Source organism: Colletes gigas, unplaced genomic scaffold (assembly GCF_013123115.1).
Source record: "Colletes gigas isolate AHSC1104 unplaced genomic scaffold, ASM1312311v1 Colletes_gigas_Sc00006, whole genome shotgun sequence".
Lineage (NCBI taxonomy): Eukaryota > Metazoa > Arthropoda > Insecta > Hymenoptera > Colletidae > Colletes > Colletes gigas.
In genome coordinates this window covers 3060607-3084010 of record NW_025106635.1, presented here as the reverse complement: position 1 = coordinate 3084010, position 23404 = coordinate 3060607, and the positions used below count along the sequence as shown (strand labels likewise).

Sequence of the window (23404 nt, the reverse complement as noted above, 5' to 3'; positions counted from 1 at the left end):
GGAGTCGGTATAAAGAGAGGAAATACTCGATGGCGATGGCCAGTGAGTTCAGTGAGAGTGCCGTGATCCTTTTACCGATCTACCGTGAAAGTCTACCATGAAGGTACGCGTCCCAAGATCATTGTGCGAAGAAATTACTCACGGTTCACGTGTCAAGTGCCAATTTACCCGAAATTTTCTCCATCGAGCACGGGACAGGCGACTTTCAAATTCCCGCCCGCGGGAATCGGAATTCGAGATTTTTCTTGCTTCCCCTTGCCCGACAAGTTCACAATTTCTTTCCAACACGAGAATCGACAGAGGTTTAGCTTTTGATACTTTCTGTGGTCCGTTTTTTTGCGGTCTCATCGAGATCTTATCACTCGCGTGAAAGCAAAACGCGTTTATAATCCCTCGTAGGCGTGACAATGGAGAAATTCGCGCTTTGGTTCTCCTTGATCTTCGCCAAGGATCACTGTCGCTAACGAGCCATAAATTATACTCCCTTCGTTATAGTTTTTAATTCTCAAGATCATCTCTTTTCTCCGTGGATGAATTTCAGTCCCTTCTATAGCTTTTGCTGTTTCTAAATAATATGAAAAAATGTATATTATAATGAGATGATAGTCTCTTGAGTAGATCTTTATTAAAATATTCCGTCTCGTACGAAAGTCGATTTGCAAAGACGAACGGAGCGCATCCTCGTTCTTTCGTAATTTCATCGATGAAATATACGGCAATTTCCGTGAAAGTCGATATTAATTTGAATAAATTTAAATGAAGCGAGATTCAAAAGGTCCAACGAGCGCGTTAAGCGGCAAAGAAAGTTGATTCGGCGGCGAAAGTCATCAATTTGGACCGATCCGGAAGTGATCTTCGCGATCCGGCCGTACTTTGGACGAAACGATAGTATACCTTCCTTTCGAAAGGATCAGGCGATTTCTGCTCGTGGTGATGTTTCTACCGTGTGCCGGCTTGCTTGATGTTTTTTAGAAATCGCGGCGAGCGTACAGGTTTCAATGCTTCGTGTAGGAGAGTATGGTAACTGGGTCGAACGTTGACTCTATCAAGTCCAAGACCAAGGACGCTTTGATCACTTTCGTCCGACCGAGGAAACTCCCTTTTCGCGAACCGATTAACCCAAAAACGCGGAAATAATAAAACTCGGGCGGATTCGTGCGCTGGTGTAAAAGGGGGCTCTAATTTCCAATGCACCAGTTCACGATCATCTGCACTGGAATGTGTTACAAATTTCCTTATTTATTTCCCTTGCAATCTAATGGAATAATTCGATATCAGTTATTTATCTCGTATTTACGAAGAAACGATTAAAAGTAAATCGATCGTAGAGGATATTCACTTAAATGTGAATAAATTTAGTACAGGAGGAGGACAAATGTATTTTCCCTTTGCAATTAAACAGGTTTCTCGCGTGGATATTCAGATTTCTATTTAATCTCTGAAGTGATTGTATAGAGCAGTGATGCACAACCTTTTCAGTTATCGAGCCTGGCAAGAGAGAACAAAATAATGTCAAATTTTAGTTTTTTAAGGCAGTCGGTTTTCTATTGAAACAGTGGTTCATAGATACAAGCTATTCTGACCTTATTAAGAGTGCAGTAAATTGCATAACAATACTCTTTCGATTAGTACCTGGTTTTGTTTTCACTTCTAATCGAAATACTAGTCCACTTAAATGCAAATACTGCTGGACGTACTAACAAAACTATATTAAATATTAGAATAAGAGTTGAAATTTAAATTTTACAGTTACCTCAAGCTTCGTTCTTTTTGAACAGATTTTTGTATTCGTCTGTAAGATTATTTGGCAAGCGAGAGAAACTTTATGCAAGGATTATGCACCACTGGTACAGAGGAACAGGTCTGAATTATTTGCACTTTCAGTGTACAGAAGAAGAACCAGTTTCTGCATTATAAAAGTAAACGAACGAGAAATTTTTCGAATAATTGGAATTTCTCAAGATATCTGGTTCTGTTCATAACACACAGTCTTAATTGAATCAACTAATCCGTTATACATATCGTGGCTAGATTTAAAAACGACTCTAGATTCACTTTTTTAAAAATATATTTAACACGCGCTCACGATGGCGTTTAAAGTAAATTCTATCTTTTTTAAATATTTCTTTAAATCAAAAAAATTTCTACGAAAGACCCAAACGCAAGATAACGATTCGCAATGTGCACGAAGAAGTCTCAAACGCAATTGTAATTTCATTTATAAAAGGTAATTATCGGCGACTTTCGACGTAAGGATGTTTTGCATCGTTTTGACCGGCGGTCGTCGTCAATTTCTTCTTTTACTTTTCTTTCGATAGGACTCGTGAAGCCAGCAATTTTCTGTCAAGATCACCGTTTGTTGCGGTCACACACACGAACGTCTTCTAAAGCGGAACCCTACGCCTCGCGTCCTCGTGTTACTTTCTCCAAGAACCGCTCCACTTGCTGCACTCACGTTCCTACGCTCTACGCTCGAACGATTTATAAATTCACGGATATGTCGCAACATTTTGTCGTCGCTAATTTGTCCATGCGCAAATACCATGGGTCGTTCGTCGTCGTGCAATTACGCCGCATAAAATTCTCTTCGGGACGGTGAAATTACCGCGGAAACGCACTAAACTATCGAGCTTGTTTCGATAATAACTTAACGAGTTTCTAAAGAAAACTATCAAGTTCCAAACGACAGCTCGAATCAAGTCTAGAATAGCGAATCAATTACTCGTTACATTCATCGAACCATCGTTAAACTTTTCTTTAATTTCCTCTGAGACTGTTTCTTCTTCTTACATATTTCGTGTATACGAGATGATTAAAATAACAGACAAATCATTTATCTTGGCGAGGTGTCTTGGAACGATAAAAATGCTTATCTTATCTTACTAATATTCTCTTAACGCGTACGATAGAGTCATCAATTTATCGTATTTAGCAAACCGAATGCTTCTACATTGATCCAGTAAAACTAGAATAAATGATTTACATGACCCAAGAAAGTATCAAACACTACGTTCCATTTCCAACAAAAATCGGTAAATTCAACGCCCCGTAACCCTCGAATAAATTCGAAACCGTTGAAACGATGACTTAAACCCTCCGAAATTTCACCTGGTCTACCCCGACACGTAAATTTCAACGAGATCCCTGACCGCGAGAGTGATCGATTTAACGTGGAACGACCCTGACCGGCATATCGATACGTTTCAGTTGCCTCAACTGTTTGCGCTCGGGTGCTGCTCGATCATCGTGGTCCTGTCAGAGAGCACGGAATCGGGCCAGCAAGAGCTGCTGGCACGGGCATCGGCGCAATTGGAACGACTGGCGCCGTACAGGAGGTCCTCGTCGTCGGTTCAAGGGTCGTCCGACGAGCAGTGGCAATTTCTCGAGGGCGCGGCAAAGGATCCCGGGACGGTGCTCGAGGATCGACAAATGGCCTTCGAGATCTATCAGATCCTGCCCGAGAACTTGCAGAAGGACATCGCGAGGCGGATGGGCGGTGATCAGGCGGTGGTCGAGCTGCTCGCGAACCCCAAGTACATGGCGTTGCTGCAAGAGAGGCGAAAGAGATCCGGTAATAAGGGAAGTTACGGGGTGAAACGCGACGGATACGGATACGAGGGATACGAGAGGCTGCCTGACGAGGGACAACCGCCCGAAGAATACGGAGGATACGGCCCGGAGGAGCATCCTGGCGGCGGCGAGTATCCACCCTACGGTGGCTACCCGCAGTCGTCTGGCTCCGATTCCGGAGGGATTATAAAGGGATCCGGGAGCTTGATAGGCGGGATAGCCAAAGGTATAATCGGCGGTATCGTCAGTGCATCGGGCAGTGCATCGAAAGGTTCGTCCTCGATCTCAGCTTCGAGTGCTTCGGACGCGAGTTCCTCATCGAGCTCGACTTCTTCGGGTAACCAGAACAAGCCAGAATATGGACAAGTTTATTCGGTAACTATGTAATTTTGAGCAAGCTTCAGCAAGCTACTTTACGTGCGACAACAGCGGGCTCTCGATCGGATCGCACGATTCGATCTGATTTCTAGAATAGGTCAGTGTTTCTCAAACTGCGACCCGCGGATCCACGGGTTCGCGAAACAAAAGTAATTTCTATGGAGCTTTAACGACGGAACCAAAACCTAAGATTGTTATTATTACAAAGTTTATTTTACTTTTTGTTTGCAGCGTGATAGTTTTGCTTGAACGTCGAGTAACAAGGACTTTGTAATTTATTATTGCGTAGTATTAAATGAATCCAAAGATTGTGCACACGAGTAAAACGATGTATGAGAAATTTCAAATAAAGCATATAAGAACAAACAAAAGCTTTCCTTTGTAGAGGGAGTCCGCGGGACGACGAAGTTTGAGGAAAACTGTAACAAGTAGCGAGAGATTTTTGACATTTTTTTTGGCGAAAGGCGTTGTTCTATACTGGGAACTTCTTGTTGCATGGGAGCAGACAAAAGCTAGTGTTATCAAATAGTTTCGAATGTATTAATTTAACGCGTTAGCGAAAGTCAGACCGCGTGAAAACGAACGACCATCGGGAATGCTGGTGCCGTTTTACAAATAAGATCGGTATTTTCATCTTTAGAAAATTTTACGCAACATTCTGCGAGTGAAAGTCATTTCGTGGAAACGAAAATTAATATAATATTAGATTTTAACGCGTGTGTTACGAACGTTTTATGCCATCCGGGTGTCGAAACGTGAATCGGATATCATTAGAGCATTGCGATTAAATTTTTTTCAGAAATGTCAGAAGTTCCCGCGATTAATCTATACGAACTCGCGAAATTAAATTGAACGATATCTATTTTACTTTTAGTAGAAAATGATGATTAGAATAGAGTAGCGTATGTAGGATCGTAGTACAAATGATATATATATACATATACATACATGTATATATCAATATTAACCGCACGAAAGAAAACCATTATGTGGGTCATCGAGGTTGCAATTAAGGAGGGAAATCTTAGCTGGTTCTCGTCACGGAGCGCCCCTCTATTTAAACATTTTTGCAGTAAGGATTTCACAATTGAAAAAAAATAAATAAATAATAAAAGAAACAAAAAACGTCAACGACGGTGTCGCTTTGGGCGACGAAATCATTTTCCAGTAAGATCCAGTCAAAGTAGTTCAGTGGTATAGATTTTCCAAACGACCGTAACATAATGTCGCGATTATCCAGTTCACCAATACGTGACCGTATAGAAATTTATAATTTCATTCGTGCAATCACGATACCGGAGTCATTTAACATCGAGTGAAATAGGTTGATCGTGATATAACATTATCATGGTTCGAACCTGCTGCTGTCTGAACCTTGTTCAACGCTAAAACAACAATAATAAAAAAAATAATAATATCGAATAAGATGGCTAAGGCCGCTATGTATTAACTAAAAATCCAGCTACGTAACAAAAGGAGACACAAATGGCACATAATTACATCTAAGATATAAGTATTCTTTATATTATAATAATCAATGCTGTATGGAGCAATTCATAATATTCAATAAAGTATAGATTAAAATCGCATTTCGATTGATTTGCACGCGCGTGTTTTGGTTAATTGAATTTTTCTATGATAGTACGGCGATAAGGCGTTCGACGTTTGGGACTTCAAAAAGGCGATCGTTAGCACATTAATGCAAGCGGTAAAAGCCATAAGTGGCGGTGTGATTGCTTTGAAAGGTCAGCTTATCAAAGGAAGTGGTTACCTTGTTTCCTCGAAAGGCAAAATGATTGCTACAACAGGGGATGCAATCACGTCTTTGGGGCGTAATATCGCGAAGAATGCTGCATACCCTCCGCAACCTCCGCATCCTGGTTATGGTTACGGTCCTCCTCCGGAAGGTGGTAAGTTTCTAAAACCATGAACACAAGATATATATTCTTTCGTTTCGACAATACCTCTTTGGTAGTAAGAATGTGAACAACAAAGTACATTACAATTACCAAACGATGATTATTTCATACAGTCTTACAGCTTCGGTAAATATCTGAAACACCCTGCGTATAGAAAACAAGAAAAGAAGATGTACCTTTATCGTTTCGAATGTTCGGAATTATTTAGACAAATTTACTCACGTCGGAATATCACTGTATTTACTGTCCAAGCATTACCAAACTAATATCGCAATGAAACGATAGGTCACCACGAATCGTACGACGGACCACCGCCCGGTGTCGAGGATTACAACGAGCCGAGCAACGAGTATCATGGAAACACAAATTATGAATCGTCCTCAGACGGTAAGACTTTCTATCATTACGACGCGTGCTTACAGCCACGTACTGTCGCTAATACCCTCCATCTGCACACGCCTAAAGGCTTAATACGTAGGAATTAAACTCACAGTGTCCATTACGTCGTTAGCGCGGTATGCACGTGAAAATAAGTACAGCCCTTGATCCGAGCGTGTAACGTATCGGACCGGGTGTCTGGAAATGAAAAAAAAAAGAAAGAAACATTCGGTGAGAGGCGTAGTAGAATCCTGGAGGAGCCTGTTGCACGGTTTTGAAATAAAGAAAGTAAGAGCGGTGTTCGCTTTCAAACCAGATTCTAATCTCTGGAACTTTCCTCTGTGTGAAGCGATCGAGCGGAGTACGGACTCGGTCGACTCGATATTCCATAAACGCATCTTGAACTCTGACGTCGATCGTTTGTATTTGGTGCTTTGAACTTCGTTCCTTCCGTCTGTGCGAACATTCTCTCGAACGATCATTCCGATGATTACGTCTCCGAATTATACCTTTCGAGTATGAATACGTTATTATTCTTTGTGCGCGTTTACTCTCTTCCGTGAGATTCTCTCACCATTCTTGAAATTCGGGGTACGTTTTAATCCACTTTCGCTCTTTCGCGACCTTATAGATCGCGAATTTTTATGTAACAAGCACAGGTTTTGTAGACATTAGTCATATATTTTTTTATGTTTTCTCCAAACCAATTCTTCGTTTAGTGACCTCTCTATAAAATATTCTATTCTTTCTTCTATTAATCAGGATGTATGTACATATTTAAGCGTGGGTTACAAGGCGTTTGGTAGTTGATGTATTATTAAATGTATCAGTGTACGTAATGTGGTAGTTAGTGGTTCGCCTTTTTCTGTAAACAATGCAAGAAAGTAATAGGAACTTTAGAAACTAGAACTTTTTCCCGTCTTTTGTCTCGGTCTCGTACTAATGCAATCGCTTTCTAACGGGGAAGACAAACAATAAGATAGTAAACATATTAATTTTTCGTTTCATAAATTTCGGTTAAGATAATACGGGCGTATAAAAATTAGAAATGTTAGAATGGAAGGAAAGTAATATATAGGTACCCTTTCACTGAACAAAATAAAAATACTTTGCTAGCTAACTTCCGCTTCAACCGGATACGCATTACTTTACTTTCATGGTGTATTTCCGCACATTATATTATTAGACTCTTATTGGCAAAAGAAGATGGTAAACATCAATAGAAAGAGATTTTCATTGTTTAATATAAAATTTGCATAGCATCGAACAAGTTCTAACAAGGTGATTGCGGTGGAATATTTGAATCTATTATCCAATTGTCAGTACACGTTTTCTATTGTATTCTAACAATGTTTCCCTAAAATAGTCTTAGACCATTGTAATTTCATGCTTCGGAAATTACTTTGTACATTCCAACGTTTTATACGAGTTAACGTTTCGACTTAAATTGAAAGCTCTCTTCAAGATTATTTCTTTCAGAAGAAAATATTGAAAAGTGCCTTCGACTTAGGCGGGAAAGTTGACTGAAATAAAACGTTGGATATTGCTGTGGAAAGTAAAAAATACTACATTATTCCAAGCAAAAGAATAGAACAAGATTTCATTTAGTTTGTGTCATCATGATGGTTACAAAACACCATACACTAGCTCGTTTACATTGTCGCTGAAACGTCTTAGAACAACAATAGTATACAAAAATCAATAAAAAAGAAATTTAAATATCTTTTATTTATTTTTAAACTGTCCTAAGACTTTCAAGCGACGGTGTAGACTGTAGTTCCTATTTTGCACGAATTCGTATTAGTCGAACATCAGTAGATACATAATTAGTTAACGATAACGTTCAGACCCGACTGACAGACGTCACGTTTACAGTTGATGAACACGCGGGCCTCCTGATCGTGAAACAGACGAAACCGAACGATCACGATGACCATTCCACGGACTTGGACTCTCAAAAACCTGCCCTGACGCACCTGGAGGATAATTACAATGGCCCGCCGCCAGGATTGGACGACAAACACGTTAAACACACCTTGGTGGGGAACATAGATATCTATGAAAAGCCTAACAACGGAAACGACGTTACGGAGACCCATCATCATCTACACGATCGTCCGCCATCGAGCTACGACGTCCCGACTCATCATCACGCGGTGGATGATCACAAAGCGATACACGACTATCCGATTTATCCTCCCCTGGCTTCCGGTTTGCCACTGAGTCTCCATGGCCCGTTAACGATTCAGCAGAGCCTCGAATATCCACCGATACACATTCAGTACAAGTTTCCTGGTAAAGGAAGCTTCAAATTGCCTCACGCGGACAACTCTATGGACGTGTACTCGAGCTTCTCGATCGACGTAGAACCCGACATGAATGCGTTCAAACTATCCACGGGAAATCACGGGCCTGGCCACGAGCTGCCAAAACTACCACCGCATCCAAATTTCCACGGTTTTCCGCCGAACCCCTTTCCCGGCGCCCCGGTGCAAGGACCTTTGAAGATACCCCTGTTGAGTCCGTATTTACCGCCCCATTGGCCCAGTCAAGGATTGCTTCAACCTATCGCTGGTTTCGATGCACACGGTGTCTATCGAAGGAGGAACACTGCCCACAGAAGGAGATCTGTAAACGACGTTGCACAGCGTATGAGACGGCACCGAGTATAATTTAAATTACTGACCGCAGGTAATTGAAACCGTTGTCGATGCAGGATCGCTAAATCGTCGCTATTTATGGTCGATGTTAGGAATTTTGTTGAAATTAGAGGCGGTTTAAGTTTGCGATGGTTGCCAATTTAAGCTGAAACAGACCAACAGATTAATTTTTATTCTCGAAACTATCAACTGTATTGATAGGGGTCACGGTGAGGGCTCCAAGCCTGTAAAGATGTTCCTCCTGGGTTTTTGATCAGGATCAGCCCAGGTATAGAAGAGCATCAACGTAAATTCAGCAACTGCGAATAAAAACTGCGATCAAAGTCTGCGACGAACCAAAACTGCGACTGCTCATTAATATACAACGAAAGTTCACCGACAAATCGCGATGGAGAAATCCGTCACAGACAAAACTGCGCGTTAATGGGTGAAACCCGTTAGTTTATCCGTGGATTTGATAAAAACGGTGGACTTTCGTTCCGATGAAAGTCTTATTATATTAAATTCGTTGCCCCTGCAGACTCGAATGAAGTTAAACAGCTCTCGCAAAATTTCTTAGTATCATTTTTTTTTTAGGATTCATGTAAACGTATATTTTTATGTGTAACTTTGTGTTCGTATCGTTTGTTGCAGTGGTCTATTCTTATGCGTTCTACCCCTCCGTGAGTGGATTCAGAAAGTACAAGAGACACTGAATTTGTATAAAAAACGGAGATTGCAGGTAACCACAGGGGAACGTGAGGGAAGTGTCATTTTGCTGCGTTAAATTTGCAGAATTTTCCGCGAGGACTACTAAAAACGAGCTTATGTGCGAGACAACGTTACATGTACCGAGTAGTTGAAGAGATTGCCCCTGGAAGAGTTTTTCGATAATGTTATTTTGTCTATTATTTTGCACAGACTAATGATTAGTTTACGTTAAATATCATTGCTATGAAAACGCATTGTATCACCAAGGGTCAATCTTTATAACTATATACAGTAGGTGAAAACGTGTGCGTGTGCGAATTGTGTTTTCGGCGTTTACCTAGTCGACAAAAGAAGACCGCAAGATTTCACAGTTGAATCCGTTATTCACGGATATATGTACCTTCTTGGAGTGATTCGCGAAAAGAAAGCGGTTCGAAATGCAAACGTCCGACGAACGTTGGACAATTACGAGTCGATGTACGAGTCAAGATAGCGTAGAAAATATCTATTGTATTTGCGTTTCCTTTGTGATAAATGCTGTATAGTATTTTTGCTTAACTTGTATTGTAAGTTATTACCGTTGTGCTTGGATTGTTATCGACAATTGAAAAGAAAATAGAATACTGATTGCCAATCGTCACAGTCTATGGTAAATGTTACGCGTAATATGCGCGGATATGTAAATCGTTCATTATGTACATAAAAAGAAATTAATTTTTACCATATGCTGACGTCGATCATTATGAAACAAAACAAGCCATAAAAATTTAGAATAACTATTTTATTCTGCTCTCTTTTCTAATCTTAGAATTCCTCATTATAGATTTTAAAATATTTATAATTTTTAAAACGGATTAACGTTAATAAACAAATTTCATATTATTATTTGTTTCCAAGTTTATAAATAAATTTGTTTGTTTACCGTTACTATGACCTTTTATTTATTATTTCAGCGAAGTTACTTGATAAACGACGCTGATTTAAATTTAATTGTGTTTATAATCCAACGCCCTTTTGATCCAATATGAAATGTTTTAAGATTATGTAGAGTGAAATCGATTGATCTCGTGGTGGTTTTTGGATACATACCTCGTTGTTATTTCTGCCAACATAAATGTCGATCATTACGCGAATGCGAAGTACAATAAACGACATCCACGAAATAAATCGTTCGGAGCAACGTCCTGCCTTGATCTCCTTCCATCAAGTATCACAGAGGGTACAATGAACTTTAAAACCTAAATGATACCAGTTCTTTCCACGCACGCATCCAAATGGTAACTGCAATATTTTCTAAAAGGACGAATATTAAGCAATAATAAATTACAATTAATCATCTATGACTATAGATTTTAATATAAATATTCGGGAAATTCATTACCTATTAAATTCTACCATAAAGTAATAAAAATTTTATAAGAACAAAGTTGACATTCTAATCTCGACGCGTCCACCCACGATGCAAGTATCATTGCTATACTGTGTCTCCTTCGAAACGGGTTTCCACGTTGGTTTCAGCTGCAAAAGAAAATTGATATGTTGGTATAAATGAGAAGACGATGAAAAGAAGATCGAATAAAAATGGATTAAAAAATTATATAAAGAGAAAGAAACTTTTTATTAGTTTTAAAAAGTACAAAAATGTCTGCCACTGTGATAATATAATTGAAAATAATATAATTGAAAAAGTAGAAACGTTTCGTTATATTATTTAAAATAGCGAAGATATTAAGATGGCCTGTTTGTAGTGGGACACCCTGTAGTGGGTCACTGGATCACACACGTTGGTCCGCACGTATCCACGCACACAGGTGTATTCTCACGAGGGAACCCAGTAGCAGGATATGGAGAGAAACGACGTTTGACCGGTCTTCGATCGTTCTGTCCATCTGTCGATTCACGGAGGCTCCATGATACAGTCACAAATCGACTTTCCTGTCATCCTGATTCCTTTTTTGCGCCCTATTGTAACGCGTTTATGAAAATAATTGAATTTCGTACAACGACAGATTTTTCAGAGAAACAGCAAAACACTAAAACATCTTTAAAGAATCGAGAAGAAACTTTTTCATTCAAATACAAATATATAAATATACGTTTTGAAATTACTCGTTAAAAAATAACGGTGAATATACATGGCGTGTATCTACTTCTCAAGTTCACACGAATGCTCTTCCTTTTTTATATTTAAATAAAACATCAAGACACTCTTGCGGCAATAATTATTTATAAAAATTTTTACTCGTAGAGGGAAATGATAGAGTCAAAGCGGGACGGATGGTACCGCTGGTTACCAACTTCCTGTCAGAGATTAATAATAATAGAACCCAGTTCTATCGGAATGTATAAATTGCCTCGAGGATCGTGAATATTTCCCACTAACATCGCGAAGATTGACGTCGATGTGAAAACAACGTTCGAAATATGACCGTAGAATAATTTAATTAAGCGTGATAATAGGAAAATAATCGCTCTTTCGCTCTGTAGATTGTTTAACAAATATAACAATTAAATACAACGAGAAAATGAATTGCTCACGGTGGAGAAATAATTACCGATCGCGGCGATTCCGTCGAACGTGGAGTGCTAACAATGGAAAATTGGGAATTCCGGTAAATTTCATGGAACCAATGACTTTTCCCGGTTACGTTCCGCATTTCGAAGCAGCTGTTATCCGTCAGAGCAAGGTAGGAGGCAACGTTTCGGCCTTCGATGATACGTTCGCCGGGTTGCGAGTATAAATGAAGGACAATGACCTAATTGTGTACAGAACACGCAGTGCTTCCTCGACGTCCAGCCATCGCGCGTGTTAACTTGCACTCGATTATTTGTGACCGTGACCCGATTTCCGGTATATTTATTCTTAGTTCTGTTCTTCTCGCAGTGCGAACAGAAAAAAAGTTACAGGTGATAATTCCGAACAAAACACGAATATTGTTACTCTTTCAAGACTCGTTCGTCGGAGGACAAAACGATGAAGGTGAGTAACGCTTGAATTCACGCAAACTGGTCGGACCGCGGATCGACGAATAATTAATTCGAAGAAGCTGTCCGTATCGTGTAAATTTTAATGGTTCGTTGCGTTTCGATTCGACCTGATTCGAACATTTTTACCGATCTTCGTTTTCTTCGTCGTCGACCAATTGGTTTCATTCGAGGAAGGAATTCCAACTCCTAAGAATTAATTTTAGGTCACTGAAACACGAAAATATTTCAATAACTTATTATTACTTCGCTTGGCGATCGATAACTTTAAATATTTAAACAATGTATGTTTGTATAACGACCGATCGATGCAACTTCGTATATTCGTAACCGATGTTCTTCTTACCTTCTTAATTGTATTCGAAGATACAATGATCGTTAAATTATTTAGAATTTTCTTCGTTGATGTATAGTTTTGTTAATTGTTCGTGTATAAGCTGTGTGACGGTATTCTGTATATTGTACAACGATGGATAGAAATACAAGTGAATAGTTAGGATTGAAAAATCATGTTAATAGTACCGTCCATTCAATATAGAAACTTGTTCCGTTATATGACAAAAAAAGGAATAGGCGGTCGATGCTTGAGTATTATCATTAACGGGAAGTAGGTATTTCTACCGGCGTTCTCGAGGAAACGCCTCTACCATCGAAACTAGTATTAATAAGAAATACAGAGCACTTATCTACACGTACATAGTTATTACAGAGTACACTAATACTAAATCACAGAATAAATTCAATTATTAATGTGGATGATAAAGCACCTGTAAATGAGAACATCTGTTATAAATCTTGAATAGCACTTCAATTTAGAACGAAATAAACGACGTATTATTAGCTAATCGTTTCATTAAGTAATTGGCGATAATTTAAAACATGGAACAAATAACAATTAAGTAAAGAATGTATTATTAAATATATTTAAGCAATATAAAGTATGTTTGCAAAGAAACCATCGACAAAGAGATTATGTAAATTCTCTGAATAAAATCAAAATCTATTTTGCGACGATCGTTGCTCGTTTTAAATATCTTTTAAGAGCAATAAAGCGTTGAGAATAAAAATCTGAGGATCTGACACGAACTCTTGTCGTGAACTTGATCCGATTGACCTAATAAAAATAAAATTCGTGAATTTATCGCGATGAAAGATTATTCGTCGGGTGAAACCTAGCGCATAAGTCGAGCGAAAACGAAGCGTAATGATCGCGATGCAACAGGTTGCATCTACGGTGACCATTTCTAATCTTTACGAGCCGGACGATCATTTCCACGCTCGACTATTTTCTTTTCGACCTCACTCCTCTCTGGCTTCTTACCCTCGCTTTTCCTACACCGATGTGGCACACCGTCCCACTTTGTTCGCTAACAACTTGCAGCACTTCTCTCTTCGGTTTCATTGCGTGTGCCAGCGTTTCTCAAACTACAACATAATCGGTCAGCGACACAATGGATACCATTGCCAGGGCCATTGTCGCGGGCATTGAAATCACCATTCAATGTAACACGGTGGAACGCTTTGAATACGAAAATACGCTTTTCAAGTCTTTCTGTATACGCGCAACGAAGCATCGTTACCGTCAATTACACCATCGTAATTGGAACGCTGATCGTTCATTTTTGTTTGAAATTAATTTATTCGGATAATTGTACCGACGTTCATTCAAGCTATTTAAAGTTGATTCAGTAATTGAGTCGGAGAATGTCCTAGAAACTTAGCGCCGCGAGAAACACGGCGAGTAAATCAAACAGGAATTTAAATTGCCCGATAAATTAAGTTGTACAAAACGTTTTATCTAAGAGATATATACTCCCTTGGTTTAACAAGACAAGATAAATTGTACAATTATTCTTCTAAGGAATTTACCAATTCAATGGGAGATGCAGAGATTACAAACTAAATTTCTGCACCAATATTTGAATAATGGAATGCGACGCTGATTAAATATCCTATTAAATAATTGCGTTGCTCTTTCGTCTATGAAATTTTGAGGATCGCTGACTCATATTATGTCGTACGCGCTGAAATTATACCACAACCACAAAGAACGAAAGAAGGTGCACGTGTTGATATGTGAATACCGTAAGACTCGCGATAGGTCTGGATTTCCGGTTTCGGTATGTCCGCTTTTCCGATCGTTATAAATTCTTCGCATATTCCACGATAACAGATGTATACCGGTTCTACGAAACACTAACAGAATTAAATCTCGCTAAACATTCAGGTCAACGAAGCGTAATTAAGACTGAAATTCTAATAAGAAAAAAATTAAACAATGTACAGTTATCTATGTATTCGGATAAACGGGAATGTTCCATTGATTTCAATAATGTAATTGTCAGTTAGAATCTAGAATGGTTGCAAGAACCGGGTTTCATATAATCATCTAATAATTGTGTCACAATGAAATTTCAGACAACACCTTGGATTTATTGTCTGTTGGTCGCGTGTGTCTGCCTCGTCGAGGCCAGGTACAAGATCAGAAGATTTCCACTCCCACCACCGCAACCACAGAAATTAATGTACAAAAAGTCCTGGCCGATCGCCCATAGAATCTCGACAGGAAATATGATGTACATCAATGGCAATTTTCCGCCGAAACGAATGTCTCATAATAAGCCTCCAAATTACAGGTAAATCCCGTGTACCTCGCCGAGTAATTTGTTCTTTGTCGAGTTTGATTTCGTTCGTTTCGTTGTTTCAGAATTCGTCGACCGCCAATGTACAACAGCGTGAACGTGCCCCACGGCATTTGGAAGAATCAAATGCCAATTCGGGCACCTATGAACAATATCGCGGTCCTCCCACAACGTCCACCCGTCAAAGAGTTTCACACTGTGAACAAAATGCCGGAATTCAGCCCGGAGTACAGACCGGAAGCCGCGGTTCTACCGCAAACGCACAGAGGCGGGGTAGACGATGACAAAGGACCGATTCATACGATTCCAGCGCCTAATCTTAGCCCCATGGACAAACCTTTCAACGGCGAGACGAACGCACAGGTGGCTCCTCAACGACAGCATACTACCGATTCTACTTACAAAGTCAATCCTCACGGTTAGTCGTTAATTCTGGACTATTATAGCGGTTTTCTGTGTTTCGCTTGCGACGACGTTCTCGTTTCTTAAGGCGACATCCCCACTTGGAAGCTAAAAAATTGTTTAAACAAAGAATTACTGTATAATCTTGGACCAAAGGTTTTAAAATATGTTTTATATATTGTCTACTGCTTATATGTACATTTTAATATCCCGCTGTGTAGGGTCGTTGTTACCAAATTTCGATATGGCCACGATAAGCACGAGTTTGGCGCCGCAAAGAGCAGTGACCAGCCCCACACCGACGCATCATCAGTACGAAGTCACGGAAAGCAACGATGTTAATCAGAAAGACTATCAGACCATTCTGCCAACTTTCTTCCCCCCGGACTACGTAACAGGCCTCTCGACTATAGTAAACCCCGATTTGCAATCGAACGACGTTTACTTGAACAATCATCCGGCGTCGAACATAGGCCTGATCGGAACTAACATTCAACTCGGACAACCGAATCTGCCAATGCAAACGAATCTCCACAGTTCTCTTCACGTTGGCTTTCCCGGTACCGCTGGTCAAACACCGTACATCATAAATCAACAAATACCTGATTTACACGTTGGTCATCCAGCACCGGCTGGTCCTCCGCTTTCAGCGACTCAACTTTACGATCTATTGAACAGCCTTCCTCAGAAAATACCAGAACAGTACCAGACAGGTAAATCACGGTGGCTGAATCATTTTCAGCACGCGTTAGAATGGAATTAAATTTTTCGATGTAGGACGTCGTTTCGACTAACGATGCGTCGAGTAACGAGATATAAATCGAAGCACTTTGATTCCAGGTCAACAGCCGCAGCTTCAACAGCACATACTTCAGCAGCAACTCGGTCAATTCTTTCAACCTACCGGCGTAACAGGTTTCTCTCAGCCCCAGATGCAATCCTTCAATTACGACGAGCAAGATAACAAGGAGCAGCAGCAACAGCAGGTTTTGTTTAATCAGGATTACGTAGCTGGAAGAGTCAATACCAATTACAACGTGGGCCCAGACGCTTCCATGGATGATCAGGAAGATAACAACCTGAGCCAGACCGAGGAACTCGCGTATATCACCGACGGGTCCGAACAATTGGAAAATAACATCGAGTACGACGAAACGAACGAACAGAACAGTCAGACAACGTACTTCAACAAAGTGGCTAACGATGATGGCATATCTACGCAATTTTATACGACGCTACCGAATCGCGAAGCAGCCGAGAAGCTGGCAGCGCTAGCAGCAGCTGGAAACGTCAATAGCCAACTCATAGGACAAATTCGAAAGCAACAACAACAACAACAACAACAGCAACAGCAAAAGCAACAAGAAACTGTACTGAACGAGGAGCCTATGCCTGCTAATCACAAACACGAGGATTACGAAACAGGTGAAGAAATTAATGACGATGGTCACTATGATCACAAGTCTCACCAAGATCGAGCACAAAATCGACAAAAGCAAAGATATAATCATGAAGAACAACAATACGAGGATGAACGAAAAGAGTACGACAGACAACATCAGCTACGTCAACGACAAAGCAGTGTGTATAGTAATAAACGACCATTGAGAATCATGGTACCGGATGAAAACGAGTATAGTAACAGCGAGACGCAAAACGACGAGGCAAAGGAAAACACGGAAGTCGAATACGAGTACGAGAACGACGAAACTGACGTTACGAACTCGGAATCCGACGCTTCTTTCGACGGGAGAACGACCTACGAACAGTCGAATGGTGAATTTGGATCGCGTTTAACTTCGAAGACTGCAATATAAACCATCGATTCCAGAATATTCTATATTCGAGATGGTATCGAGAATTGTCCGAATTGGCTTCATAAAAGTGATATGTATTAAAATAACCGTATAAAATACCTAGTTCCCTTGGAAGTCGATGCACAATCCTTGTTTCTTCATGAATCTCAACTGTGTCGATACGAACTACGCCTTTCGAGTTTCGTTTTCACCCTAAAAAAGATGAAATATCACAGACGGTTAAATTAGAGAAATACGAAGGGTTTTCGACAATCTTAAAATGAAGACGAAGAACAGAAGATAACGATTTTAGAAGAGAGATGACGAGAATTGCTTACGAAGAAACAAAACTTTCCGTTATTTCAACTTTCAAGGAGACTAATTTTAGAAGAGCGGTGGCTACTAAAATATCAGGCTAGCCTGTTACTTTTCATAGAGCCAATTCGAAAATTATATCACCTCGTATAGTTGAATATTTATTACAATCCTATTAATCGGTTAGCTTTGTTCGGGATCTTTTTTTACAACTAACACGACAACGAGGAACGTTTCTCGAAAATGGGACATTCGGTGTTGTTTTTGCAAGGTATGTCGACGGAAGTTGTACGGGAAAGTTACACGGAAGTTAAAATAAATCTTTCTTCGATGTAAAACATGTTATATTTTGTATTTTCTACTTGAACAACTTTCGTCGATGATACACTGAAAACAGTCACGTAGAGGATGTAGTAATTTATTTAAGTTATTTATTTTTAGATAATTTGTTACTATTACTCGAACTTGATTATAAAAAAAATGGGCAGACCGCCATTGATTTACAGAATTCATTTCTTTTCTCGATCATTACGCATCATCGATTTGAGCTACACTTATATATGTATATACATATGTATCAATGATATAATCTATATCAGGAGTGGGGAATATTTTGGCATTGGAAGGCCTCATGTCATTTCCCAGATTCCTCATAATTTAATATTTTATATGTGACTCTCAAGTATATCCTAGCAAATCCTTGAAAGTTTTTTTGCAAAATATTTATATCCTTCTCCAACCAATGTGCCTTCAAAGGTTTCGTGTATTAATTTTGCTAATATTTGGCTACTTTCTGGCTACCTGTCCATAAAATTCTTGCATCAATTTGAGTTTCTTCGAGAGGAAGTAGCAATTCTCATTTCAATCGTTTCGAAGGAAACGATTTTTTAACACCTCTTTACATATAATGTAAATTCTATTGTACTATAGTCTTTCGCGATTGTCTCGATCGTGATAAATTTTCTGCAGTTCCAATATTTCTTTAATCGATCTACCATATTCTTAATACCATATATGGAAACATTAAAATCTGATGCAATTTTTGTTTAAATGTGAATATAAACAAAACACCGCTATACAATGAATATTATAAAATAAAGAAATCCTAAACTCAAAAATGTTTCTTTAAATACTATAAATGTATACTAAACAGTAATATTATAAGACGATCGATACATAAAATTTTGTGGTTTTTTAAATAAAAAGTAATCGGTATTTTTCTGCGTTTTTAATTTTGCACACCTAGAATTTGGAATCAAAAAATCGGAAAAAATTCTCAAACACGTATCTCAATAACCACAATGCACCAGATTTTTTTTTATAATTTTCGTACTTGATTAAATAGGGGAAATAGGCACAAATTCGCTAACCCGAATTTTCCTTGTAACTACCCTTCCAAATAAGATAGAGGGTTGAAATTTGGCACAGAATGTTTTTTTTCTGATGCTCTATCGATGGATCCATTGTATGTCAAATTTGGGTCAAAGGTATATTTGACCCCCTTATTTAGCTATACCCTATAAATTCGGAGTATCAGGAAAGCAATGGATTTGAATAGAGCTCGATATATCTCGACCAATCGAACTGTTTTTGGACCATTCGATACGAGTGTCGAGATGTATCGGGCTACTTGCACACCCGTAATGTCTCGGTTGGAATCGTTTGGTGTAAAATGACATAAACAAAAACGTACCTACGCCTGCTGGCACAGCGCAAGGAACATTGACGAATGGGGGAAGGTGCGAGTCTCTACTTGGCCTTCCTTTCCTGATCTATGAGGTACAGGAGTCATTCTGGGTTCAAAACAAAAGACCTAACGAGATTCTATCTTTCAAGGATCGATTTACTTAGTTGTTTCTCGTACTTTACAAAATTAGTCAAGAGAATGGCTATTTTGTAAAAAATCTTTTACAGGACACAATTTGAATATTTAATATTGCTATAGTGCTTTTGAATTAGGAAAGTTGAATCTTGAAAAAACAAATCTCGGTCAAAGAAAAACAAGGGTACTTAAGTAGTACATCGTTTACACATTCACGAAATTTTAAATGATGTCACAAACTGACAGTAATTCATAAAGAAATGCTACTATGATCAGTCCATAAACCATGGTTTGCCGTTATTTGTCAGTCGTTTTGTTAGAATATCACAACCAGTCTCTGTGACTAACAACGTTTGCTCGAATTGCGCTGACCATTGACCATCGGCAGTAACTGCTGTCCAATTATCTGGCCACATTTCATCTCTTCGTGTGCCCTGAGATATCATCGGTTCTATAGTAAAACAATGCCCCGGCTTCATAACGCCTACAGCTTTATTCTCTGTAAATAATGCAAAGAAGTTACATTGAATCGATCGATTTAATGTATCGATTGCAAACGAGATATTTACTAGCGTAGTGAGGTACATTAGGCGCAGTATGAAACAAACGATGAATTCCATGTCCGCAATAACTACGCACTACGCTGAATCCATGCGCCTGTGCGTGTTTTTGAATTATATTCCCGATTTCTCTGTATTTTTCACCGGGTCGTACAATGTCAATAGCTTTTGATAAACATTCATATGCCACTTCTACCAACTTTCGTACTTCGGGTTTCACATTACCGACTAGAAATGTTTCGTTTAAGTCACCGTGAAAGCCATTATGGTATACAGTTACATCAACTGTAAAGCAATGAAATTATAAAATTACCGTAATTATACTAATATTAAATTTATAACACAATATAATATACCATTGCAAATGTCTCCATCTAGAAGTGGTCTAGTATCAGGAATTCCATGGCAAATTACTTCATTCACGGAAGTGCAACAACTAGCTGGAAACTGATAATAATTCAGTGGAGACGGATAACAGTCTCTTTCGATGCAGGCCTCGTGAACTGCTTTATCAATCTCAGCTGTTGTAACGCCTACATCACATGTACGTGCAGCTTCATCCAACACTTCACGACCAAGCTATAGGTGTAACAGTGGTTTAGGTTTCCCTTCTTTGTTAAAATAACAATAATGTACTTAAGAAAGACAGAAGATCAGAGAAGCATGTTTTAAAAAACAGCCTTGTACAAATATAAAAAATATTGTTAAAATTTCAATAATTACAAATAATACTACCTTACAAGCTACTCGCATGCTTTCAATTTCTTCATCATCGAGCACTTTTATCTGAGCAGAACCTCGTACTGCCTGTTCACTTACAGGGACACCACTAGGATCTATAGCATAATCTGGACGTTGTATATGCTCAGGTACTTCTCGACGAGGTTCCCTTTTATAAGGACGTAATTTTCCAGTATAATGAAAAGAAGGCCACGGATTATATTCATTAGCAGATTCATCTCCACATGTTCCCTCTAATTAAGCACATAATGTTTACAAGCTACATAACATTGAATTATTAAAATAAATTTTGTATAAAATCTAGATTTATAATTGCTTTTATGAATTACTAACAGTGTATACTATTCCTCAAATTTTTCTATTTATTGCTACAGACACGTATTACATAAGTGCTGATTATTAAACTCACTCGCTAATTGATGAATAACTTTATGTGTTTTCCAGTAACGTTTGAAACAATCCTGAAATATAGCAGTGAAATGTGAAAGACACTCATGTAGTATGAAAATTTGGAACATGCAGAAAGGGAAGGTTAAAACGATTTAAAGAATCTTTATTAATATATTTACAAATTAAAGGTATCGTACGATTACTTTTTACGATTGTAAGTGTATGTGTAACATTTGTAAATTAACAGCAAAGAATACTGACACTTGTACATTATGATCATTATAATAATAAAGGTATATATCGGTGCTCGAAATTAAAATTCTTATGAATCACTGTCACGCGGTGCGTATTCAAATATTAAGTACAAAGATCCACTTTTTGATCTAACCTATAAGCGCATGGTGATTCTTACCTGGGTGCAGAAATACGAGCCCTGTATTCCAATTTTCAAACATGTTGGACATTGCAGGTTGGTCATAGTTTTGCAGCCAGGGGTTTCGCACATACCAAAAGAGAGTGACATGTTTGATGAACTTTTCTTCCAGATTTGTGTGACGTGACTCAACGAACGAGATACGAACGGGAAGAAGTAATTTGAGACGATCCTGTGCTGTTTTACCGATAGATTTAGTCATCTCACAGACGATACCTCGTCTACGACACAACCATAGAATTAGTGTGTGTGACTTTCAATCGTATCCTATAAAGTTTGTACCCCAGTTCGTCTGTAGTACGTATCTAACGTAATAAACACCATAGTGTTGACAATTAATGATGACAATGATGAATTAGATGAATTAGAACACCAGCATTGTAAGTATAATTTCATAGCGTACTCTTACAGAAAGTAAACTTGTCGAAATATGTCGAAGCCGGTCAGACTACGTCGTAAGACGAAAGGGTCGAATCAACATCGATTGTGTTTCGTGTTGTTTTTATCGGGAGAATCTTGTCAATCCATTGGTAATACTTTCTTAATACGTACATTATAATTTACATTATAAAGTATTTCGACCGATAGAATTACTTACGAATCGTCTGATAGATCGAGATGTATCGAGAAACGGAAGCTTTGCATAGCGACACGAGGAAAGTGTGATGATAATAAATCATTTGTTAATTAAATTTTGGCCTTGAATATTTTGCAGTCGTAATTTCTATCTGAGGCACCCTCGAACTCAGGTATCAACAGTATTATTAAAAATTAGAGGCTTAATCTTTCGAGAAAACATCGAGTATTGGAGCCATTAGACGTTCCCCCACCTACCGCCTAGTTCGCGATGTCGCTGCTAATAGGACGGCGTCGTCATTCGTAACGTGAAAATTGGCGCGATCGGACGTGTTGGCGTTTCCCAGATAAGAAGGTTCGACGATATACATACCTCTTATCTATCGACATTTAATCGCTTCCCTTCTAATTACTACTTCTCTCTGCCACTCTCTAACGGCGCCTTCGTTTAATATTAATTCATTTTTACTACGAATTGAATCGGAATCGCGAAAAATGTTGAATCGGTTTCGCGCATTTTTTTCGACATCTAACCTTCGTTATATTTCTGTAAATATAATCGTATACAATCTCGTACAACGTATTTCAAGTTCAGTCGTTGTTTAATTGTAATATAAGTATATTTATATCAATGCATTTAATTAAAATTTGTATTTTATTTCTGTCTTTTAGTATCTGATTTTTTAGGACGCCACCGGTCATGGACGCCATTACATCGAACAATCAAATCGACCGAATCATTTGAAATGGATTGGTAAAATTATTGGTAACATTTAATTTATTGTAGTAAATAACTGAATTTTTACTTTTCGTAAGTACGATATAATTATTGCGTTCAGTGTTAAGATCAAACAAGAAAAGATGTAATGCACATTTTTTCTATTTCCTTTTGTAACGGTTACGTGATTTTATTGGGGAGAGTTAATAATGGCGTCGGCAGACATGGGTGGAAAATTGGAATTACATATCTACATTTTACTGTATTTTAATCGCGATTGATATTTAATTAACTTTTTATAAATCTGGTGTTACGAAATGTCGCATTTGCAGTTTCGTATAGTTATATATGCAAGTTTGATAAAATATAAAATCATCGCAATTATATTCTAACATGTAGGTACGACTAATTAAAGAACTTGAATTTTTG

The 23404-nt window shown here is 38.6% G+C and overlaps 3 protein-coding genes across 3 annotated transcripts; 2 read left to right on the top strand and 1 right to left on the bottom strand.

The window, feature by feature from the left end:
- The first annotated feature begins 97 nt into the window (after positions 1 to 97).
- LOC122395884 lies at positions 98 to 9626 on the top strand. The gene is made up of 6 exons (XM_043393795.1): positions 98 to 103; positions 3208 to 3945; positions 5591 to 5858; positions 6153 to 6254; positions 8121 to 8936; positions 9539 to 9626. Exons 1-5 carry the CDS (start codon positions 98 to 100, stop codon positions 8915 to 8917), a joined length of 1911 nt encoding a protein of 636 aa, XP_043249730.1. The 3' UTR covers positions 8918 to 8936; positions 9539 to 9626.
- Positions 9627 to 14986: 5360 nt separating this feature from the next.
- LOC122395883 (putative uncharacterized protein DDB_G0271606) lies at positions 14987 to 17441 on the top strand. The gene is made up of 4 exons (XM_043393794.1): positions 14987 to 15216; positions 15288 to 15640; positions 15846 to 16337; positions 16465 to 17441. The coding sequence occupies exons 1-4, from the start codon at positions 14987 to 14989 to the stop codon at positions 17439 to 17441; spliced, it is 2052 nt and encodes a 683-aa protein (XP_043249729.1).
- Positions 17442 to 18353: 912 nt separating this feature from the next.
- On the bottom strand, positions 18354 to 21878 carry LOC122395652 (methionine aminopeptidase 1). The gene is made up of 6 exons (XM_043393418.1): positions 21661 to 21878; positions 21268 to 21319; positions 20853 to 21091; positions 20474 to 20696; positions 20127 to 20402; positions 18354 to 20056 (listed from the first exon to the last, which is right to left on the bottom strand). The coding sequence occupies exons 1-6, from the start codon at positions 21769 to 21771 to the stop codon at positions 19830 to 19832; spliced, it is 1128 nt and encodes a 375-aa protein (XP_043249353.1). The 5' UTR covers positions 21772 to 21878; the 3' UTR covers positions 18354 to 19829.
- Positions 21879 to 23404: the final 1526 nt, after the last annotated feature.